The 16,755-nt window shown below is 53.5% G+C and overlaps 1 protein-coding gene across 1 annotated transcript in view; it reads left to right on the top strand.

Moving 5' to 3' along the window:
• Positions 1 to 16,755, top strand: part of CCDC88C (coiled-coil domain containing 88C) — a 115,326-nt gene that overhangs the window by 30,710 nt on the left and 67,861 nt on the right. The window contains exon 4 of the mRNA XM_081049660.1: positions 16,273 to 16,342. Coding sequence (XP_080905786.1) covers positions 16,273 to 16,342 — 70 coding nt within the window. The remainder of the gene's footprint in view (positions 1 to 16,272; positions 16,343 to 16,755) is intronic.

Below are 16,755 nucleotides of genomic sequence, written 5' to 3'. Positions count from 1 at the left end.
ACCCCAGACCCCTTTGTCTTCACTTAAATTTTCTCATCCCGATCACAGGGGAGACCCGTTCACTAGTAATTAAACTTCTTAAGGGCAGAGAAAGTTCAGTTATTTCGTGTTGGTTTCAAGCAGCCCCACTGGAAATGGGGGACGAGTAAGGCATGCTAATAGAAGGCCCAGGTACCTGTTAGATGCCCAACCTGGCTGTGGAAGTCCATTGCTGGCACCTGTGTGTTCCGCCAAGGGAAGCAGGTGCCGGAATGGAGTCTAAGGGGGTGAGCTGGCACTGCAGCCCATTCTTGTGTGGCTCCATCAACATCCTGCTCCCGTGGGGCATGAGTCAGGCCAGTAAATAACGGAGTGAGAAAACACTGGCCACACAAGACCAGTCAGACCTCACAGCGGCTCATGCCGTGGGCCCATTCCTAACCCTGGGTGACAAAGGCTGGATCCTGTACAGACTGGCCTGTGTGTCTGTGTTTTAGCCCTTGACCCTGAACTCGACCTGTTGAGGTGTCCTTGATGTAATCCTCGGCCTTCAATGTCATTTTTGCCCTTTCAGCCTCCCCCTCTCCCAAGAGTTGGCTGGAGGTCAGGACCCACACATTAGTGTGTGATGCTGGTCGGTGTTTGCTCCCAGTGAGGGGGGTGCTAACACAAGGGAGTTTGGGGAGGATCAAAGCTCTTGGGGGAACTCGAGCGTGTCGTGTCGTTAAGTGCGGGCTGCTGTTTCTCATCCCCTGCCGGAGGGAATGCAAATTGGTGCAGTCACTTTGGAAGACGTTCTGGCACTAACCACGCCTAAAGTTCACCATCCACATATCCTCTGCCCAGACTGTTTCATACCTAGGTGTATACCCGAGAGCAAGTCCCCATGTGGACGCCGGGGGACTCGTACAAGAGTGTTTACAGCAGCAAAAGCCTGGAAACAGCCCAGATGCCCATCAGTGGAGGGATGGATGAATACACTGAGATGTGACTGCACAGTGGAATATTACACAGCTGTCCGAACAGATTAACTACAGCAACATGCAGAGATGTAGCTGGGTTTTAGCAGTATCATAAATATTAGGTAAAAAGAGCAGGTGCTCCCAGTGGTGCTACGTACTGTTCCTTTTCTTATAAAGTTAAGAACACCTAAAATAAATGTGCTTTGGGGGAATATATTTACTGATGAAGTAAAACTGTAAAAAAGAGCAAGGGAATGTGTACTTCTGGTTCAGGACGATGGTATCTTGGATGGGAGGAGACGGGGGGTGGGATTGGGGTACCTACCATCTGGTTAGATGTAGGTTATTGTCAAGGTCCCAGCCTGTGTTTAGGGTGGTGGTTTGCAGGTGGGTATTACATTGTGAAAAGTAACTAAATGAAAGAGACCCTGTGTGACCACACATGAGTGTCATGAGCCTAGAATTATGATTAACGATTAACCCAGTTCTGGGCATGTTGGGTGCGACAGCCCGCCTTCCCGCCAGGTCAGTGTTAGCAAAGGCTGTGAGGGCCCGTGTTCCCTGGAGGTGGGGTGGGGTCTCCTTGCAGTAGCCTCCCCCCCCACCCCCCCGCCCCCACTGCTTCTCTCTCTGCCCTGCCACCTGTCCATCCAGCTCAGGTCTCCCTCCACAGTGCCTGCTGGCTGGAGCGACCTCGGCCCCTGTGGCTTTGCTCTTCCTTAGCCACTTGTTTCCTATCTGTGTCACACAATCAGTGCCTTGTTATAAACGGCCTCACCCACTAATCATTTCCACATGTGTGTATCTTTCTAATGAGATGGTAATTTCTACGAGGCCAGAGGGTGTGTATTATCTCCTCTTACATGGCGGATTACTCTGTTTTTTTCTCCTCTAGCAAATGCCACTGTCTCAGTGGACACAGGCTGAGAGTCCCCCTGTGCAGAGGGGTAGGTGGCCGTGCTGGTGCAAGGCAAGCTGTGGAGGGGGCGGCTTGTGTGTGTGGAGCTGCAACCAGAGTGGCCAGCTGGCCGGCCTGCCGCCCGGAGCGGTTCTGTACATGCCCAGTATCTGGCCTTGTTTTTCTGGATCTGGGTGGCCAAGGAGCCACAGTGTGACTGTTGGCAGAAAAGGCCTTTCCTACCTCGGCAGGCCTGAGTGTCCAGGGTGGTCAGCTGTGGGCGGAGCCAACACTGTAGCCTGTCCCCGTCACTGTCATCACCTGGGGTCCGTGGTCCTGGCTGGGAGGATACACACGTTCCTTTCTCCTGCATCTTTCCCCTGCTCTTGATGGAAGAGCTGCTGGCTTTCCAGCATTTCTTCTCTCCTGTGCTCTCACGCAGGAAACATTTGCTTACCGCCTCCCCATGCCCGACCAGGGCCCGTTCCTGACTCCAAGCTTGCTCGCTCATCAGAGTGGTTAATAAGTGCCGTCTCCACCATGAGTCTGACTTCCAGAAGGTCAAGGATTCGGTCTGCTTTCCCTCGCCATCACATCCCTGACTCCTAGCGCACTGCCTGGAATAGACCCGGGCTCAGCAAACACTCGAATCAGTGAACAAATAGATGAACGAAGAATATGAGTGAGGCAGTTTATGAGTGTACAAAGCACAGAAGACCACGGCTGAGGGTGACGAGGCAAACAAAGAACCCCCCGAAAGCCAGGTGTGCAGATGCCCTAAAAGAAGCACTTAGGTGTTTTGAGGCTCTGAGAGGACAGGACACAGTTGCTCAGGGCCAGAAGCCTGCCGTGTTTACAGACAGCCTGTCCTCGGGCACCAGCCTGAGTGACCAGTGAAAGCCTCTCCTGACCACCACAGGGTCACTGACTGCCACGCCTCTCTGCCAGTCACGTGTGAACTCCCAGGATTGGAAGATGTAGACTCGGGCCCCAGCTTGGTCATCACTAGCCGTGTGACGAGGTGTGTCCTGACCTCGTCTGGACATGTCCTGACCACACTGGGCATCTCAGTGTGTTCCTGGGTGCAGGTCAGGCACTTACCTGCCCCACTGAACACAAGATGTGTGCAAACTAGAGAGTGTTGGAGCAGAATGAGCTGTTCTTCCACCACACACCCCACGCCTAACAGAGCTCACATAGTAGGTGCTCAGTTAATGGGCAGAGTTGAATCTTGTCTCATTTTCTTTTCGCTCAGCTGAATGAGTCCCCTTGCCGTGGTGGCGGGGTGAGCACCGACTGTCATCCTGCTCAGTTTGGGCTCAGGAACAGCTGGGGAGGGTGCCTGTATTTGCCTGTAGTGTAGGCTCTCAGCTGGCCTGCCTTGAGACCAGGTGCTGGGACGGGTCTGCAGGCCTTAATTTTCCTACCTCCTTCCAAAGGTTCTTTGATTCTGGTGGCCCTCCTACGCACCTGACCCACATCTGAAGGAAAACTTCCCTTTTCTTTTTGAAAAGAAAAAGGGCTTCCCCCCCCCAGCTCAGAGCCTTACACAGTAGAGGCCCCATTGGCCTAATTGAGGGGCCGTTGTTTCTGCCTCTGTCCTTTGGGATCCACATTTCAACTGTTGCTGCAGTGAACACATGTGCTAGTCCTGGGACTTGTGGCCCCTCATGGGCTCGTTCAACAAATGTTGCGTGAGCCCGTCCTCGTGCCAGGCCTTGGGCAGCAGTGGGGACGGAGGTTGTCCAGGTCCCCACCCGTGGGACGCACACCTGGGTGAGGAGCCTTGAAAAGTGAAGCTGGTTTAGCAGTAGAAGCCTGGTCCACTGCTGTGTAACTAGTGACAGAGAATCACCAGTCCTTTCCTCACATCCCCTCAGCATTTCATTCCACAAACACGTTCCAGGGCTTATCACATTGGGTTACACAGGGGAGCGCCACTGCGTCTTAACTCCTGGCTCAGCCCACATCGCTAACCGATCGTGGCTCTCTCTGCCTCTGGCTGGGCCCAGACCTGGCTTCAGAATCCTTCTCAACACCGCACTCCAGAGAGCTGTTGCCAAACACCTGTGCCTGACACCCAGGCTTAAACGCTCTCTCTAAACGCTGGGATCACAGCGAGTGACTCATGTGAGAGCTCCTGGTGCCTCCAGAGGCTTCAGGAAGGACATCTCCCCACAGGAAGCATTTCGGAGTGTTGGCATTGGCCTCCATCGTTAGGCTGGGCCACCACCAGCGTCATGCGCGGTAGGACTGCACGGCATGTTACATTTTTCTTCTTAGCACTTAGTACTTCCTGGCACATACATATGCCTATTTATGTACCTCTTTGTCTCCCTCATTTACTACAGTGTCCCCAGCAATCAAAACATTTCTTGATCAAATGGATCTTGTTTTGGTCAATTGCTAGAGGAGCAGGAGTACCACCTGCCCGTTCGGAGTAAATGAGATAGCACACGTCTATCCTGGCCTCTGACAGACACTGCATGACGTACTGTTAGGCTCTCTGATTTCTCTTCCTTTACACGAAGCTGTTCTCCGCACTCCAGAAGGAGGAGGGTGTGTTCAGTGGCCTGTCCCATGTTCTGAGGCAGGGTCTGTGCTCACCAGACCCTTCCTCCCTGTGGTCAGTTGGTTCAGTTTAGCCAGCAGTTGGTGAGTATCTGCTGTGGGCAGCATGTGCAGAGGCCCAGGTTGGGGGGAGCAAGGAGGGTTCAGAGCTAAGCACACCACAGCATCTGCCCCCAAGACCCTGAGGGTCCCAGTCACCTCAAATTTGGGGTACACTATACCAAGGCTTGGAGGGAACAGGAGATGAAGTGATCATTTCCAGCCAAGGGGCTTGGGTAGGGGAAGGCATTGGAGGGGAGGGTTGTGGGGTGGAGAGGATTGCGTCAGGTGTTGGGGGAATCCAGCCCCCACCAGCCCCTGCCCACCCCCCAACATGGGCAGCTGCCGATACCATCTGTTGAGATTTTCACTTCCTGCTGAGATGTTAGTCATTGCAAACTTGTCGTTTCTTAACCTTCCTCCGCCCCAGTTTTTCAACTGTGTCCTGAGTTGCCCTCCCCCAGTTTCCTGCTATAGAATCAACTCTTGGTGATGAAAGAACCGTCCAGAGTTTCTTGCTGTCTAGATGAAGCCTGATGATTTGCTGCACACTCCCATGACGAGAAGTGATCGGCTCATGAGATTTCTTTGCTGGTGCTGTCTGTTTCCCCTGCAGCGTTTTTGGAGGGGTGAGCGGGGGTGAGCGAGGCAGTACTGCAGTCTCACCTCACTCACCTGCCTGCTGGGGAGAATTCACTCTTCTTCCGAATTCACGAGAACGTGACCCCCTTCTCTTCAGCCTGTTCCATTCTCTGAGGCACAGATTCTGCAGCTGTGCCCGAGGCAGGCATCAGTAATCAACGCGGCACACATTCCCCGGAGCCGAGGCTGCCCTTAGAATTCTCAGCACAGCACCCTGCCAGCCCTTCCCAGGGCAGGCTTTTCTTCTTGAGGTCAAAGGGAAGACAGAAAGCTAAGAGTAAGGAGAGGACGGTCAGGGGTTCCTGTTCGGTCCCTCCTCCTGCTTGGTCTTAAGCCCTGAGCGCTGGAGAGGAAAGGGCTCTGGATGAGCCTAGGGGTGGGTTCCTCCATTGCTGAGGAGCTGGAGGTGAGCCCCATGCCCAGGTAGCTGTGGCTGTCTCCCTTTCTGGGTTTCACTTTCTTCTCACCATAGGCCTGCTGCATTTGTGCACTGCAGAGCTCTTCTAAGCTGGGGCCCTTGAAGCAGGAGGCAGGCACGTGTGTTCTCCCCAAGTGTGTCTGGACCAGCACTCATGGGGGACACATGCCAGGCTCTGTGCTCAGTGTCCTGCAGGTGAGGTGTGATGCCTGCCCACCCAGCCACCTGGAGACGAGCACAGGGGCTGAAGCAGCGACAGGCTGGTGGTGGACCTGGCCAGGGGACTCCAGAGCCACAGCTGCCACCACAGAGATAAGCACAGCACGGGGGCTGGCCCCTGACTCCCTGAGCAGGGCTTCTGCTTTTTTCTGTCCTGGGACTGCAGTGGCCGGGGGGTCGGGGGGATCGGGGGTTGCTCCAGTGCCTGGTCTGGAGACACAGATGGGGGTGTGTCTTCTGCTGCGTCCTTTGCCTTTGTTGCCACCTCTCCCTCCACCGTCATGACCCTGATTGGTACACACACACCTGGAGGGCACCTGCTCCTCCTCGGTCCCAACTTAGCAACACCTCCTCCTGGAAGCCTTTCTGGATTGGTCCCTCCCACGTGTGCCCATTGTCTCCTGGCTCAGGTGCCTCATTTCCCCTTTGTTAGGGCACCAGATTTGCCGGCGGGTCTGTGTGTGGCCAGGCTGTGGTCTCTGTGAGGGCAGGCCCAGCCCCGGGTGCATATCCTCAGCACGCACCCTGCTCCCTGTCAGTTTTGTTGTTTGTCTGTCTGCATTGCCTGAATTTGAGGCCTTATAAGAGGTCTTGTCTACTCATAGTGCCCCCTTTAAGCGTCACACCACCTGCCACCCAGGAGGTGCCCAGGAAATGCAGTGGTGTCAATGAGAGATTGAATGGCTGCCCGCCTGCTCGCCCCGCCTGCCAGCCTCCTGCCCTGGGGAGTTGGATTTGGAGGCCTGGCTGACTCAGGAGCGTTGGTGCATTTCATGTTATGACGCTCACTCTGTGGGGTGCTGGGGTGGCCTGGCTTCCTGGCCTGCCTTTCCCTGCCCTCTCAGGTCCCAGCAGGCTGCCACCTGCAGCTGGACGCTCCCAGGCATTCTGTTTCTCCTCCAGTGTGTACCCTGGGAGTGGGAACTGGTGCAGCATTGCCAAGCAGCGGGTGTGGCACGCAGCCCTGTCCCACCTGGGGTGTGTGCCCGCTGGCTTGGGACGACTGGTGGAGCAGATCATAGAGGGACAAAGTGGATGAGTAGATGCCATGTTACTCTCGGCCCAGCTCCTTGCTGCGACGGGAAAGCCACACGTCTCCCACCAAGCTCCATGGCCATGCCCAGGGCAGATGGTGCCTGGGAATCGGCTTGGAGCCCCCCGCTGACGAGTGGGCCGAGGAGCAGTTTGGGTTCCATGGACCTGGTGGTGGTGGTGGCTCTTCCAGCAACATGTGGCGGGTGCCCCTGGCCTGCTGTGACCCCGGCAGCCTGCACTCTGGCTAGCCGGTGAGCCCTGTCCCCTCCCTGCATGCCCATCAACAAAAATGTTGACTTTTTCAAGAAGCTCAAAGAAAGGAGCTTTACAACTGCTGATTCAAAGTTGTTAGATTCCTCACCGCCATAAAATAGGGTTCCTCACATCACAGGTGCTGCTGTGTGAGCCTGAGGACAGGCCCAGGCAGCCCTGAAGCGGGAGGACAGGCCCACCCCTGGCCTATCCTTTCGGTCCACCCTCCCCTTCCCCCGACTCCCTGTGAGAGGGAGGCCTGGCACACAGTAGGTCCTCAGTAGACACAGTGACATGGGAGCGAGCTCCTTGGTGTGGTTGAAAGAGCCCTAGGGCACAGTCCCCAGATACCTGGGTGTCTAGACCTGAATGTGCTGCTGCGTCCCCGAGTTCCTTCTCCAGGCCTCAGTTTCCCTGCTCTCTAGATAATCCGTAGGCTCTTCAGCTGTTGGCGGGGGTCTGTGTGTACAGACGTGCGTCTGCCTGTGGGTCCATCTTGGGCCCCATGCCCACCGCCCCCCACTCTACACCTGTATTTGCAATGGCATCACTGAAGAAGTTTATCCTGAAGCCCAGCTTTGGCTGCTGGGGACCAGGCTTGAATTTACCATGTGTGAGATGTTCCTGAAACACCATTTATGGGCAGTCATTCTTCTCAGAGGAGATGAAAGCGGTGCCCTGCCCATGCTTCCGGGCCTGCCCTCCCACCTTCCTGGTCTCAGCGACTCAGAAGAGGCTCTTCCTAGCATCAGATAAGACAGCTGCACCCACAGAACAACCCCAGGCACCATACGCCCTGCAGAGAGGTTGGCAGGTGCTTGCGGGGACACTTGAAGTGTTCTCCTGTCCCATCGCTGTGGGGTTTTCCCTGGGTTCTCCTGGGAGGCGTGGGACCTTGCTTGTTTTGAGAGTTGGCAGCTCTGTGTGAGTTACTCCACTAAGGTGGGCTGTGCCCCTCTGTGCCAGCACTGGGTTCCCTTTTCCAGCCCCTCCCCTTCCGAAGGAGCCATGGATCCCTTAGGGATGGCACTAGGTGCCTTAACAGATGAGGGTGTGGCTCAGAGAGGGACTGTGACTTGCCAGAAGTCACACAGCAAACAGCTTTGTCCTCATGTGAGTTTCTAGGTGCTGCTTGCCACAGGTCTCCTTCTCGGTCAGCTCAAAGGAAATATTTATTTTCCTTTCTGCAGACAAAGAATGGGCTTGGTTTGTTTCTGTGAATGCAGCCATGAGGACAGGCGGTTACGAAGGGTTCCCCGGGAAGGGGTGTTCTGAGGATGTGGGAACTGTGGATGGCCCAGTTGGTGGCCTTGCATTGCTGGGTCCTGAGGCAGTGTGGCCTGGTTAGGAGAGTCGGAGCTAGGGGCTCGTGCAGATCTGAGCTGGTTTCAGGCCCTGGGGACCCCGGGATTAATGGAGACGAGGTGGAACAGATGGATTGAATCTATCAACAGCTTTACGTGACAGCCTCTTAACATAAAAGCACTTCATTACCCACTTATTTTGCCAGGGCCCCCTGCCCCAGTCTAAGCGGGAACTCGGCGGACAGGAGAGGTCCTTGTCCAGATGGAATTACAAGCACAGCCCGGTGGGCTGGGCTTCGGACAGGCAGCCGAGGATAAATCATCAGGCTTATAGCTCCTCTTAGCAGCTAAATGAGAAAATCGTGCTCCTGGTGGGAATCTCCCAGGGAGTGGGCTGCGGTGCTTGGTTTGGGGGTCAAGTCCCTGTTGCTGTCAGATGAGGTGACACTGTGTGGGAGGCATGACTGGTCGGAGGGTGGGCAGCGGCTGTCACTACCGCGAGTCACTACGGAAGGTGTGAGGCACAGCGGCCTTAGAAAGCGCCCTGGGTTGGGCCATCAGGAGATTGGTGTGGTACGGGTGGGGGGACAGCTCGCCAGCCCAGAGCGTCCAACCCTGACCTTGCTCTGGGTCCTGCCACCAAACCCCGTCGCCAGCATCAAGCTACAGCCCCCTCAGATTGAAAACTCTAGTAAATTCTTTCCTGACCACCTCCCTTGAATGCTGGGAGGAGGAGGAGATGCCAAGGCCAGGTTGTCAGCAGGTTGTGTTTGGGCCAAGGAGCTGTAGAAGGGCATTCAGGACCCCTCTTGGCCAGATCTGGGTGGGAGGTGTGGGGTGCCACACGGAGGAGCGCTAAGGGATCGATCGCACGAGCATAAACCTCGGGTGTATGAGGGCCCTGGAAAACTGTCTGACTTCGTCGGTCTCTCTGGGGGTGCCTTTGGGTGTCTCAGCCTTTGGGAATCCGGGAGGCTTCTCACCTGTGACAGCCTCGGCTAGGGCTGTGCAGTTTCTGGCAGTGTTATTGCGGTGGGGTTAGACGTCATTCCTCTCTTAGGGCCCTGGGGTCGGCTGGGAACACTGGCGTCCAGTCCTGTGTGTCCCTTCTGTCGTCTGGGAAGGTAACCTGACCCTCGCTTTGCTTCCTTTGCTCATAAAACTATCACGGTTGGGTTTTTACCGTTGGAAAGCACAGTACTCAAAGCAGCATTACAAATTCCCTTGGAGATGTTTTTAACTTGTGTTAACATCTGCAGTCTGTGGAATCTTCAGGCATATGACGGTCGATTTTGCCAGGTTTCGAGGCATCATAGGAAGGAAGGAACTTCACAGAGGAAACCGCCGTCACGGTAGTGGACCAAAGCCGTTGGTTTTCAGGATTTGGTTCCCTCATTAGTGTGTGAGAGAAAGAAGACACCCTTTCCAAAAAACAGATTTGTTTCTTTTAAAAAACAAAAAGACAAAAATCTTTATATTCTGATCATTCTAATTTTGTAAGCTGTCACTGTTAGCAGCTTTTTGCTGCTTCTGAGTGGGAAGTTGATTGACAAGGCAAAATGTGAAAAGTGCCACAGAAGTGAGCAGATAAGCGTTAGGAGTTGAGGGGAAAGGAAATCATTAAGGGAATCGAGGGTGGCTGCGCGGAGCAGGTGGCATTTTCACTGAGCTTTGGAGCTTCCGTAAGGTTGTAAGTGGTGGTGATTAGGGCCAGTGATCGGTGAGGCGGAGAGTGCCCCAGTGGACACCAGCGAGTGTATATAGTACAGTATAACCTAAGGCTCGACCTGCTGGCCACGCTTAGCACTGAATACATCCTCCTGTCCTGTCCTCCACCTGCTGGCTCCTAAGCACGCTCCCCAGCCCAACCGCCACCTCCTCTGGGAAGCCTTCCCAGACTTGTATGGGCAGAGTTTGGCAGTGCTCCCTGTGCTGTGCTGGGATTGTCTGCCTGCCTGCCTTCCCCAGCAAGATTGAGCGTTCTCAGCTCAGGGCACAGTGCGCAGTGTGCCTTCGGAATATCTGAACCTGACCTAAAGGTATGCTGTTTTGAGTGCTGTGTGCACACTCAGCTGCATCTCTCACGTTTGTGGTTTTTCAGTATCGACTCTAAGGACGTGGGTAGGTTTCTTTGGCTGTAGGGAAGGCACATTTTGTAGTCTGAATCATCTTGATCTCCTTGGCAACCGTGAACTTCATCTCCTCCTGGATGCCTCCACCTAACTTTTCTGGGATTTCCCCCTCGTTTACTCTGCATTCACAGCTCCTATCCAAACCCCCATAAAGGGTCATTCCGGGGACCTAAATTCTTGGCCTTCAGCAGAATTTTTCCTTCCGGGCAAAATGTGAAGACACAAAATTCAGTTCCGCTTGGTGGGAGAAAAAGATTTCTTCCCATTTCTTCACGAAATACTTGTTCTTAATCCAACAGTCTCAGTGTTTGGAATGGAAACAAGATAACCGTGTGTGCAAAATCAAAAGTGTTTACATCCTGCAACTTATCCGGGATCTGGCATTTCTTCCTCCAGCGGAAAAGATGGCCTTCTGTTTGAGCAGGCACAGAGGTCAGCATGGCTGTGGCAGGATTCTGAGCCTTTTCCGTGAGGCTCCTGCATTGCCTCAGGCGGTAGGTGGAACTGGGATCCCTGAGCCTCAGTCTTCAAGGGGCTGGTGCCCTGGGAGCCCAGCCCCCCCCACCCCCCCCAGCCTCCCGCTGCAGGGCCCAGGGCTGTCAGCCCGCCCCTGCCCATCCCTGGTCAGGCCGCCCAGGCGGCATCTCTTCTTCCCAGCCAGTGGAGGCTTTGCACTTCCTGATGGGAGGTGCTGGAGTACAGTTTGATTTGGGAGGAAGTGTTTTTTAAAAAAACAGTAATCCACATCATTTTTCACTGTGGATATATTATAAACTGTCTCAGAGAAAAGGATTTAAAAAAAAAATAGTGGACCCGTTGTCTTCACAGCTCAATATCTGATGAATAGATGCTGCTGACTGATAGTACGTGTTTTTTGTGAGGAGCCGTGAGTCAAAATGTTTTAATTTAAGATGATATAACCACATTACAGAATCTTGAGGAAATGTTGGGAAAGCTTGTTTCTGTCCTGATCACTCTAATAAAGAGAGCTCTATCATTTTGGTTACTTTCCTTTGAAGGTTTCCTTTTTTACATATCATTGATGGTGTGCATACAGTGAGGTATCCTTTTATTTATTTAGACACTTTTTGTCGTCTCTCTACCTGGGGTGAGGGGGACATGGGCACGACCGGCCCCTCCACAGCGTGTTTGCAGCAGGAGTGGTGACGCGCTGGTCCATCCACACAGCCCTGTCGTACTTCGCATTTTGAGGTTTTGGTGCAGGCGTTTTGAGGCCTCCGTTTACTCTTCTGCCATTGACAGTTTTACTGTGAAGGACACAGTTTATTTACTAAGAGTTGGGGTACACACACTTGTTCTTGGGTGAGTTGAGGGGGTCATTTTAAGGGGCCTGAGCTGAGTCTCCCCCTGTCGCTAAACCAAGGGAGGAGGTCCTGGGAGAAAGTGTGAGCTCATGTCAGGGCTTTTGGGACACTCAGCCGCCAGGGTAGAGCAGGTACACTACTTACAACTCCTGGGTAGGGATGGCTAACAAGGAATTAGGAGGCTCATCCCCGTCAGGGACCCAACAACTTAATGGGAAGTGACTGGACAAAATGCAGAAAACGGGCTTCCTCTCTGAGCGCTGGGAGCTATGGGGTCAGGGCAGGCAGGGCCATCCAGGCCTCCTGGGGGCCCTCTGCATCCTCCCAGCCCCTGCTGTGCGGCCCAGGCCTCTGCCCGCCCCTTAGTATCCCGGTGGGGACTGAGCACTGCCCACACCCACAAGGTGCACACACTCAGGAAACTTAGAAGCTTCCTTGGGAGGAGTGGGGTTTGAGGGAGTTTTGGGAGGGAAGGAAGTTCAGACTAAGGGCTGGCCTGTGCGAAGGCTTGGTGACAGGAGGCGATGACCGGGTAGTGGGACCTCGGGGGGCCAGCTTGGAATTGCAGCCTGCGCCCCATGTTGGGTTCTGAGACAGGGAGCAGTGCTTGCTCGGTGACGCCGTGGGCCTGGGTGCTGGTCTTGGTTGCTATAGGGCAGCTAAGAGGTCCCGCCGTCCACTTCAGCCACTCGCTTGGTTGTAATCAAGTGTGAGTTTTGCGTGAAACCAGATGCCTCTGGAATCTGCTCAGCACCCTCCTCTGTCATCCTTCCTGTCCCTGGCAGAGCTGGATGACCTGTGGAGCCTGGAACCGGTACCCCCTCCATGTTCTGCACTTTTCCGACCGAGAACATTTGTATTTCCGGAGAGGATTCTAGTAGGAAGGGCTGTTTCCCTCCCACTCATCTTCCTGCTCCTGCTCTTAGAACTTGTCTCCACCTCTGAGAGCCAGTGCCGCAGGCCGAGCCCGGCCACCCTGCACTCCCCGTGTCCCCCTCCATTGCCTCCAGAGGGCCAGGGTCAGGAAGCTGGGAATCCATCCGGCTTGTGGACACCACGTGCCAACACAGATGCAGCCCCTGGGAACCACCAGCTGGGGTGACAGACGCTTCCTGGGAAGCTTCCTGGCCTGTCTCATCCCTCCCCTACATGTGCAGGGCCGTGTTTTTATTTTGACAGCCCCAGAGGGACATTGAAATTGATAAGATCCCAGATTTGAATTTGCAGCCTGGGTGGTGTACATTACAGAGCACTTTCCAGCCCCCCCACTGCTGAGAATCCAAACACACCCACCCTCCTCTGATCCACTTTTGTGACTTTTCCTTTGGTTTGTTGAAAGCGGTTACCCGTGGCATCTTTCCAGAATGCACTTGGTGCAGTTTCATTTATGAACAGGAGGACCTGGGGTTTCCCCAGCATCTTGAATTAGGATCTGAGAGCAAACCTGAAGGGGACACAAAGTCCGCCCTGGATCTCCAGTTGTTAACACCTTTCCACCCCGTTTGTGGGGGCGGGGCCTCCAGGAGGCCCACACTTCAAGCCTGACCCTTCTCTCCTGCCTGACGGGCCACACGATTGGCTGCATCAAGGCTTGTGTGCACCCTCATCCCTGCCTGGGGATGTGACTGGCCTTTGTGAAGGCCTGGGTAGCACCATAAAGTGCCAAATTTGGGGCTGCTCAAGCCCACCACTGGGCTTGCGCTCTCCAGCCTGTCTGGGTCCCACCCCGTTCAGCCAGCTGGGGTGTGACCAGGTGCCCTCCCAGCAGGCCAGTGTCAGCTGTGGCCTCCACAGTGGCTTTCTGTTCCTAGTGCCAGGTGGGAGGGTCCCCTCGTCAGCAACCTCCTCACGTCCCCACTAGATGGAGGGCCTGGCCTGGTGCCCCAGAGGCCCTGCCACTCTGACGGGACGAATTCGCTTGGCTTTCCTCTGCGACTGCCGGCTACCAAGTCTCCTGGTTACTGGTGTTGGGGACCGTGACAGCCACCAGCCACACGTGGCTGTTGGGATCTCCAGATGTGGCTCGTGTGACTGAGGAATTTTGCATTTAAGTTTTAAAACCGATGCTCGATTCAGTTATTGAAAACTCGTAGGTGTGTTTGGAACAACTTGGAGATGCAAAGCTACATTTTCAGGTCAAGTGTTTTCAGTGAAAATGTAGCATCGGAATTGAGAGGTGCTGTGGATTTCAGACTCATCAAAAGAGTGGGAAATAACTCATTCATGACTTTGTCGATTATGTGGTGAAATGGTAATATTTGGGGTGTACTGGCTTAAAGTATATTGCTAGAATATTTTCACTTGTTTCTTTTTACTTTTCTTAAGATGGCTACTGGAACATTTGAAATGAATGTGTGTCTCACATTATTATGTTTCCATTGGATAGCTCTGCCCTCGACGTTCACGCCTCTGAGCCCGCTTTTGCTGGAAACGTGATTGGTGGTCCTTTAGGGGGAATAGTTCATGGCTCCAGAGTGTTTTGGCCACAGGATTAGATCTGAGGAGATCCATGGGGTTTTGAAGGGAACAAATCAAAACATAAAAACATCGTCTGTTCATAAAACATTACTTCTTAATTGCTCAAGTGACATATTGCTTGTGGAAAATTAGAAAGTCATGATTAGACAAAATTAAACATCCTGTTTTGGAAGGAGAATACATGGGTTTTCTAGCAATATTTTCTAGCAATGTTTCCAGCACTCTTTTGCTTAGATAATCATTAGCATAAAAATACCTCTTTACATTATTGCGGAGATCTTTAAGATGTTTTCACGTGCTGTGTCTTCCTGATAAATGTGTGTGCCCTTCTTCAAGCACCCTGATAAAAGGGCCGGAGCTCCAGACACTGGGGCGTCAGTGGCAGAGGGAAACCAGCAGGACGTCAAAAAGGGCTGTGATGGCTGGATAGTGGTAAGAAGTGAATCGTCTAGAAGTTGGGCTGAGCGCTTGACTTTCATATTGAGGTGGGGTAGGGACTCCACGCCTCAGGCCTCAGCTGGTGGGAGTCCTTCCTTGCTGGATGAGCAGCTGGAAGGAGGATTTTGCCGATTTTGCTTGTGGCGTGTGTCTTACTGCAAGGTGGCACTGTGGGATCCTTTAGTGAGCCATTAGTTTTTTGTGTGTGGAATTTTTCCAAGGCCTGAAGGAGGGCTGAGGCTGTTCCACAAGTCAGACTTCTGTCCGACACAAGCATTTACCAACTGAGACATGTTTGTGAAGACATCAGGCATCTCTGATGTGGTGACATGTGGCCCCAGCTAATAAAGACTTGCTCCAACACTGAGAGGAGAGGGACCCGGTATGTTTGCAGTGGGTACGCCTCGTGGTTTAGCATCTCCTTCCCCCAGTTTCTGCTGTGGACAGGAGCCATAGGAAGATAGTTCAGGAGGGAGGATAAAGTCATTCTGTACGTCCTCGGGGGGCTGCCTTCTCCTCCCAGCACTCGTGCCCAGGCCACCATCCTAACCCGACGATTCAGCACTCCTTCTGGGGTGCTCTGCCGGGCTCTGTGAGATTAGCCGCCTCTGTGATCTACCCCGTTTCCTTCATCAGCGCTTGTTGGCAGGGTACTGGATGCAGGCCCCTCACTTACGCCATAGAGCCGTGGCTCCTGAAAACTTGCTCTCAGTGGGAACATTCATTTTTTAAGGCCCAGGAGCTTTGTTGGGGAAGCATTTCTATGGCCACCACCTTTGGTCTTTGTAAGACCAAGAATATGTATGAAACCCTCCCCTTTATAAACCCTCCCCTTCCGTAAAATTAGATTTTTATCTTCTGATTCGTGGAAACACAAGGTCCATCTGGGCAGGGAAGGTGCCCTGCTCTGCAAGTGGTGGGCGGGCGACGAGCCGGCACGCTCGCAGGAGAGCTTGTTAAAGACACCCAGACAGGGGGCATGACTGATGGCTGGTGCCTGGCCGTCTTTCAAAGCCCCTCGGTGTGAGGGCCAGAAGGCAGCTCGTTTCCCGCGCCACCTCTGTGACGGGTGCAGATTAACGGTGATTTATCCCTGTTCCAGGGAAGTCGCAGTCAGCGAGCGCGGTCTCCCCATTTCCAGCTTGTACCAGAGACCTGAGTCACAAGCGTCCTGAGTCATCAGGTCGTAGAGACCCAGTCGCATCTCTTTCATCTTCATTCTGTATATATTTTGTTAATCGCACAAGCAGACTATACCATACAATTAAAAACAACTTTTAAAAAGAAACTCGTACCTAATCCTGCTATCCAAGTATGTAATATGTCTTCTTTTTCCCAAGGTCTCTGTACTTATGCAGACATAATCTTTATTTGGGTATGATCAAGGCAGTAGCACAATTAGCTTTGACTTTTCACGTGTGTTTATATCCTAAACAGTCCTTCCTCTCCTGGAGTACCTTCATAGCCACCATATAGTGGCTGAGCACTCATCCAGTGACTTGATAAACGGTAATTTTCTTAATCATTCTTTATGTTTGTTTCCTGTTTTTAACAGTATCTTTCCCCCTCTGTTTCTGTAGGAAGTGCTCCAGCAGCTGATTGTAATGAATTTGCCCAATGTTTTGATGATTGGCAAAGACCCGCTGTCTGGTGAGTGAAAGCCGCCCCCCGTGGTGCTTGGCCAGTGCCATCGGCTCTGGGCAGCTGTTGACACAGAACTCTGGCTGTCAGCTTGGAGCCAGTACAGTGAAAACACACGATGGTTTGGGTGAGATTTTAGAGCGCGGGTTTATTGCTCTAAGGCACTGAGCCAAGAGCACATTTCCTCCTTAAGAACGGATCATGGCGACCCCTTGGAGGCATGTGCGAGGCAGGCCAGGCACTGCTTCTTTGGGCTCAGGGGCCTGCGTCGTATGGTGGTCTCTCCAGGGGTCCCTCCTGCTCAGTAAACGTGGAATCGGTGACACCATCACGGGGCGGGTACTTCCTGGTAAGAGAGTAAGACTCTTTGGAGGGAACTCACGTCTCTTCCACTGGGATTCTGTGATGGTTTATTCCCTCCA

The sequence above is a fragment of the Rhinolophus hipposideros genome, assembly GCF_964194185.1.
Source record: "Rhinolophus hipposideros genome assembly, chromosome: 5".
In the NCBI taxonomy this organism is placed as follows: Eukaryota; Metazoa; Chordata; class Mammalia; order Chiroptera; family Rhinolophidae; genus Rhinolophus; species Rhinolophus hipposideros.
The sequence above is the reverse complement of the archived record's forward strand: the minus strand, read 5'-3'. Positions and strand labels throughout refer to the sequence as shown.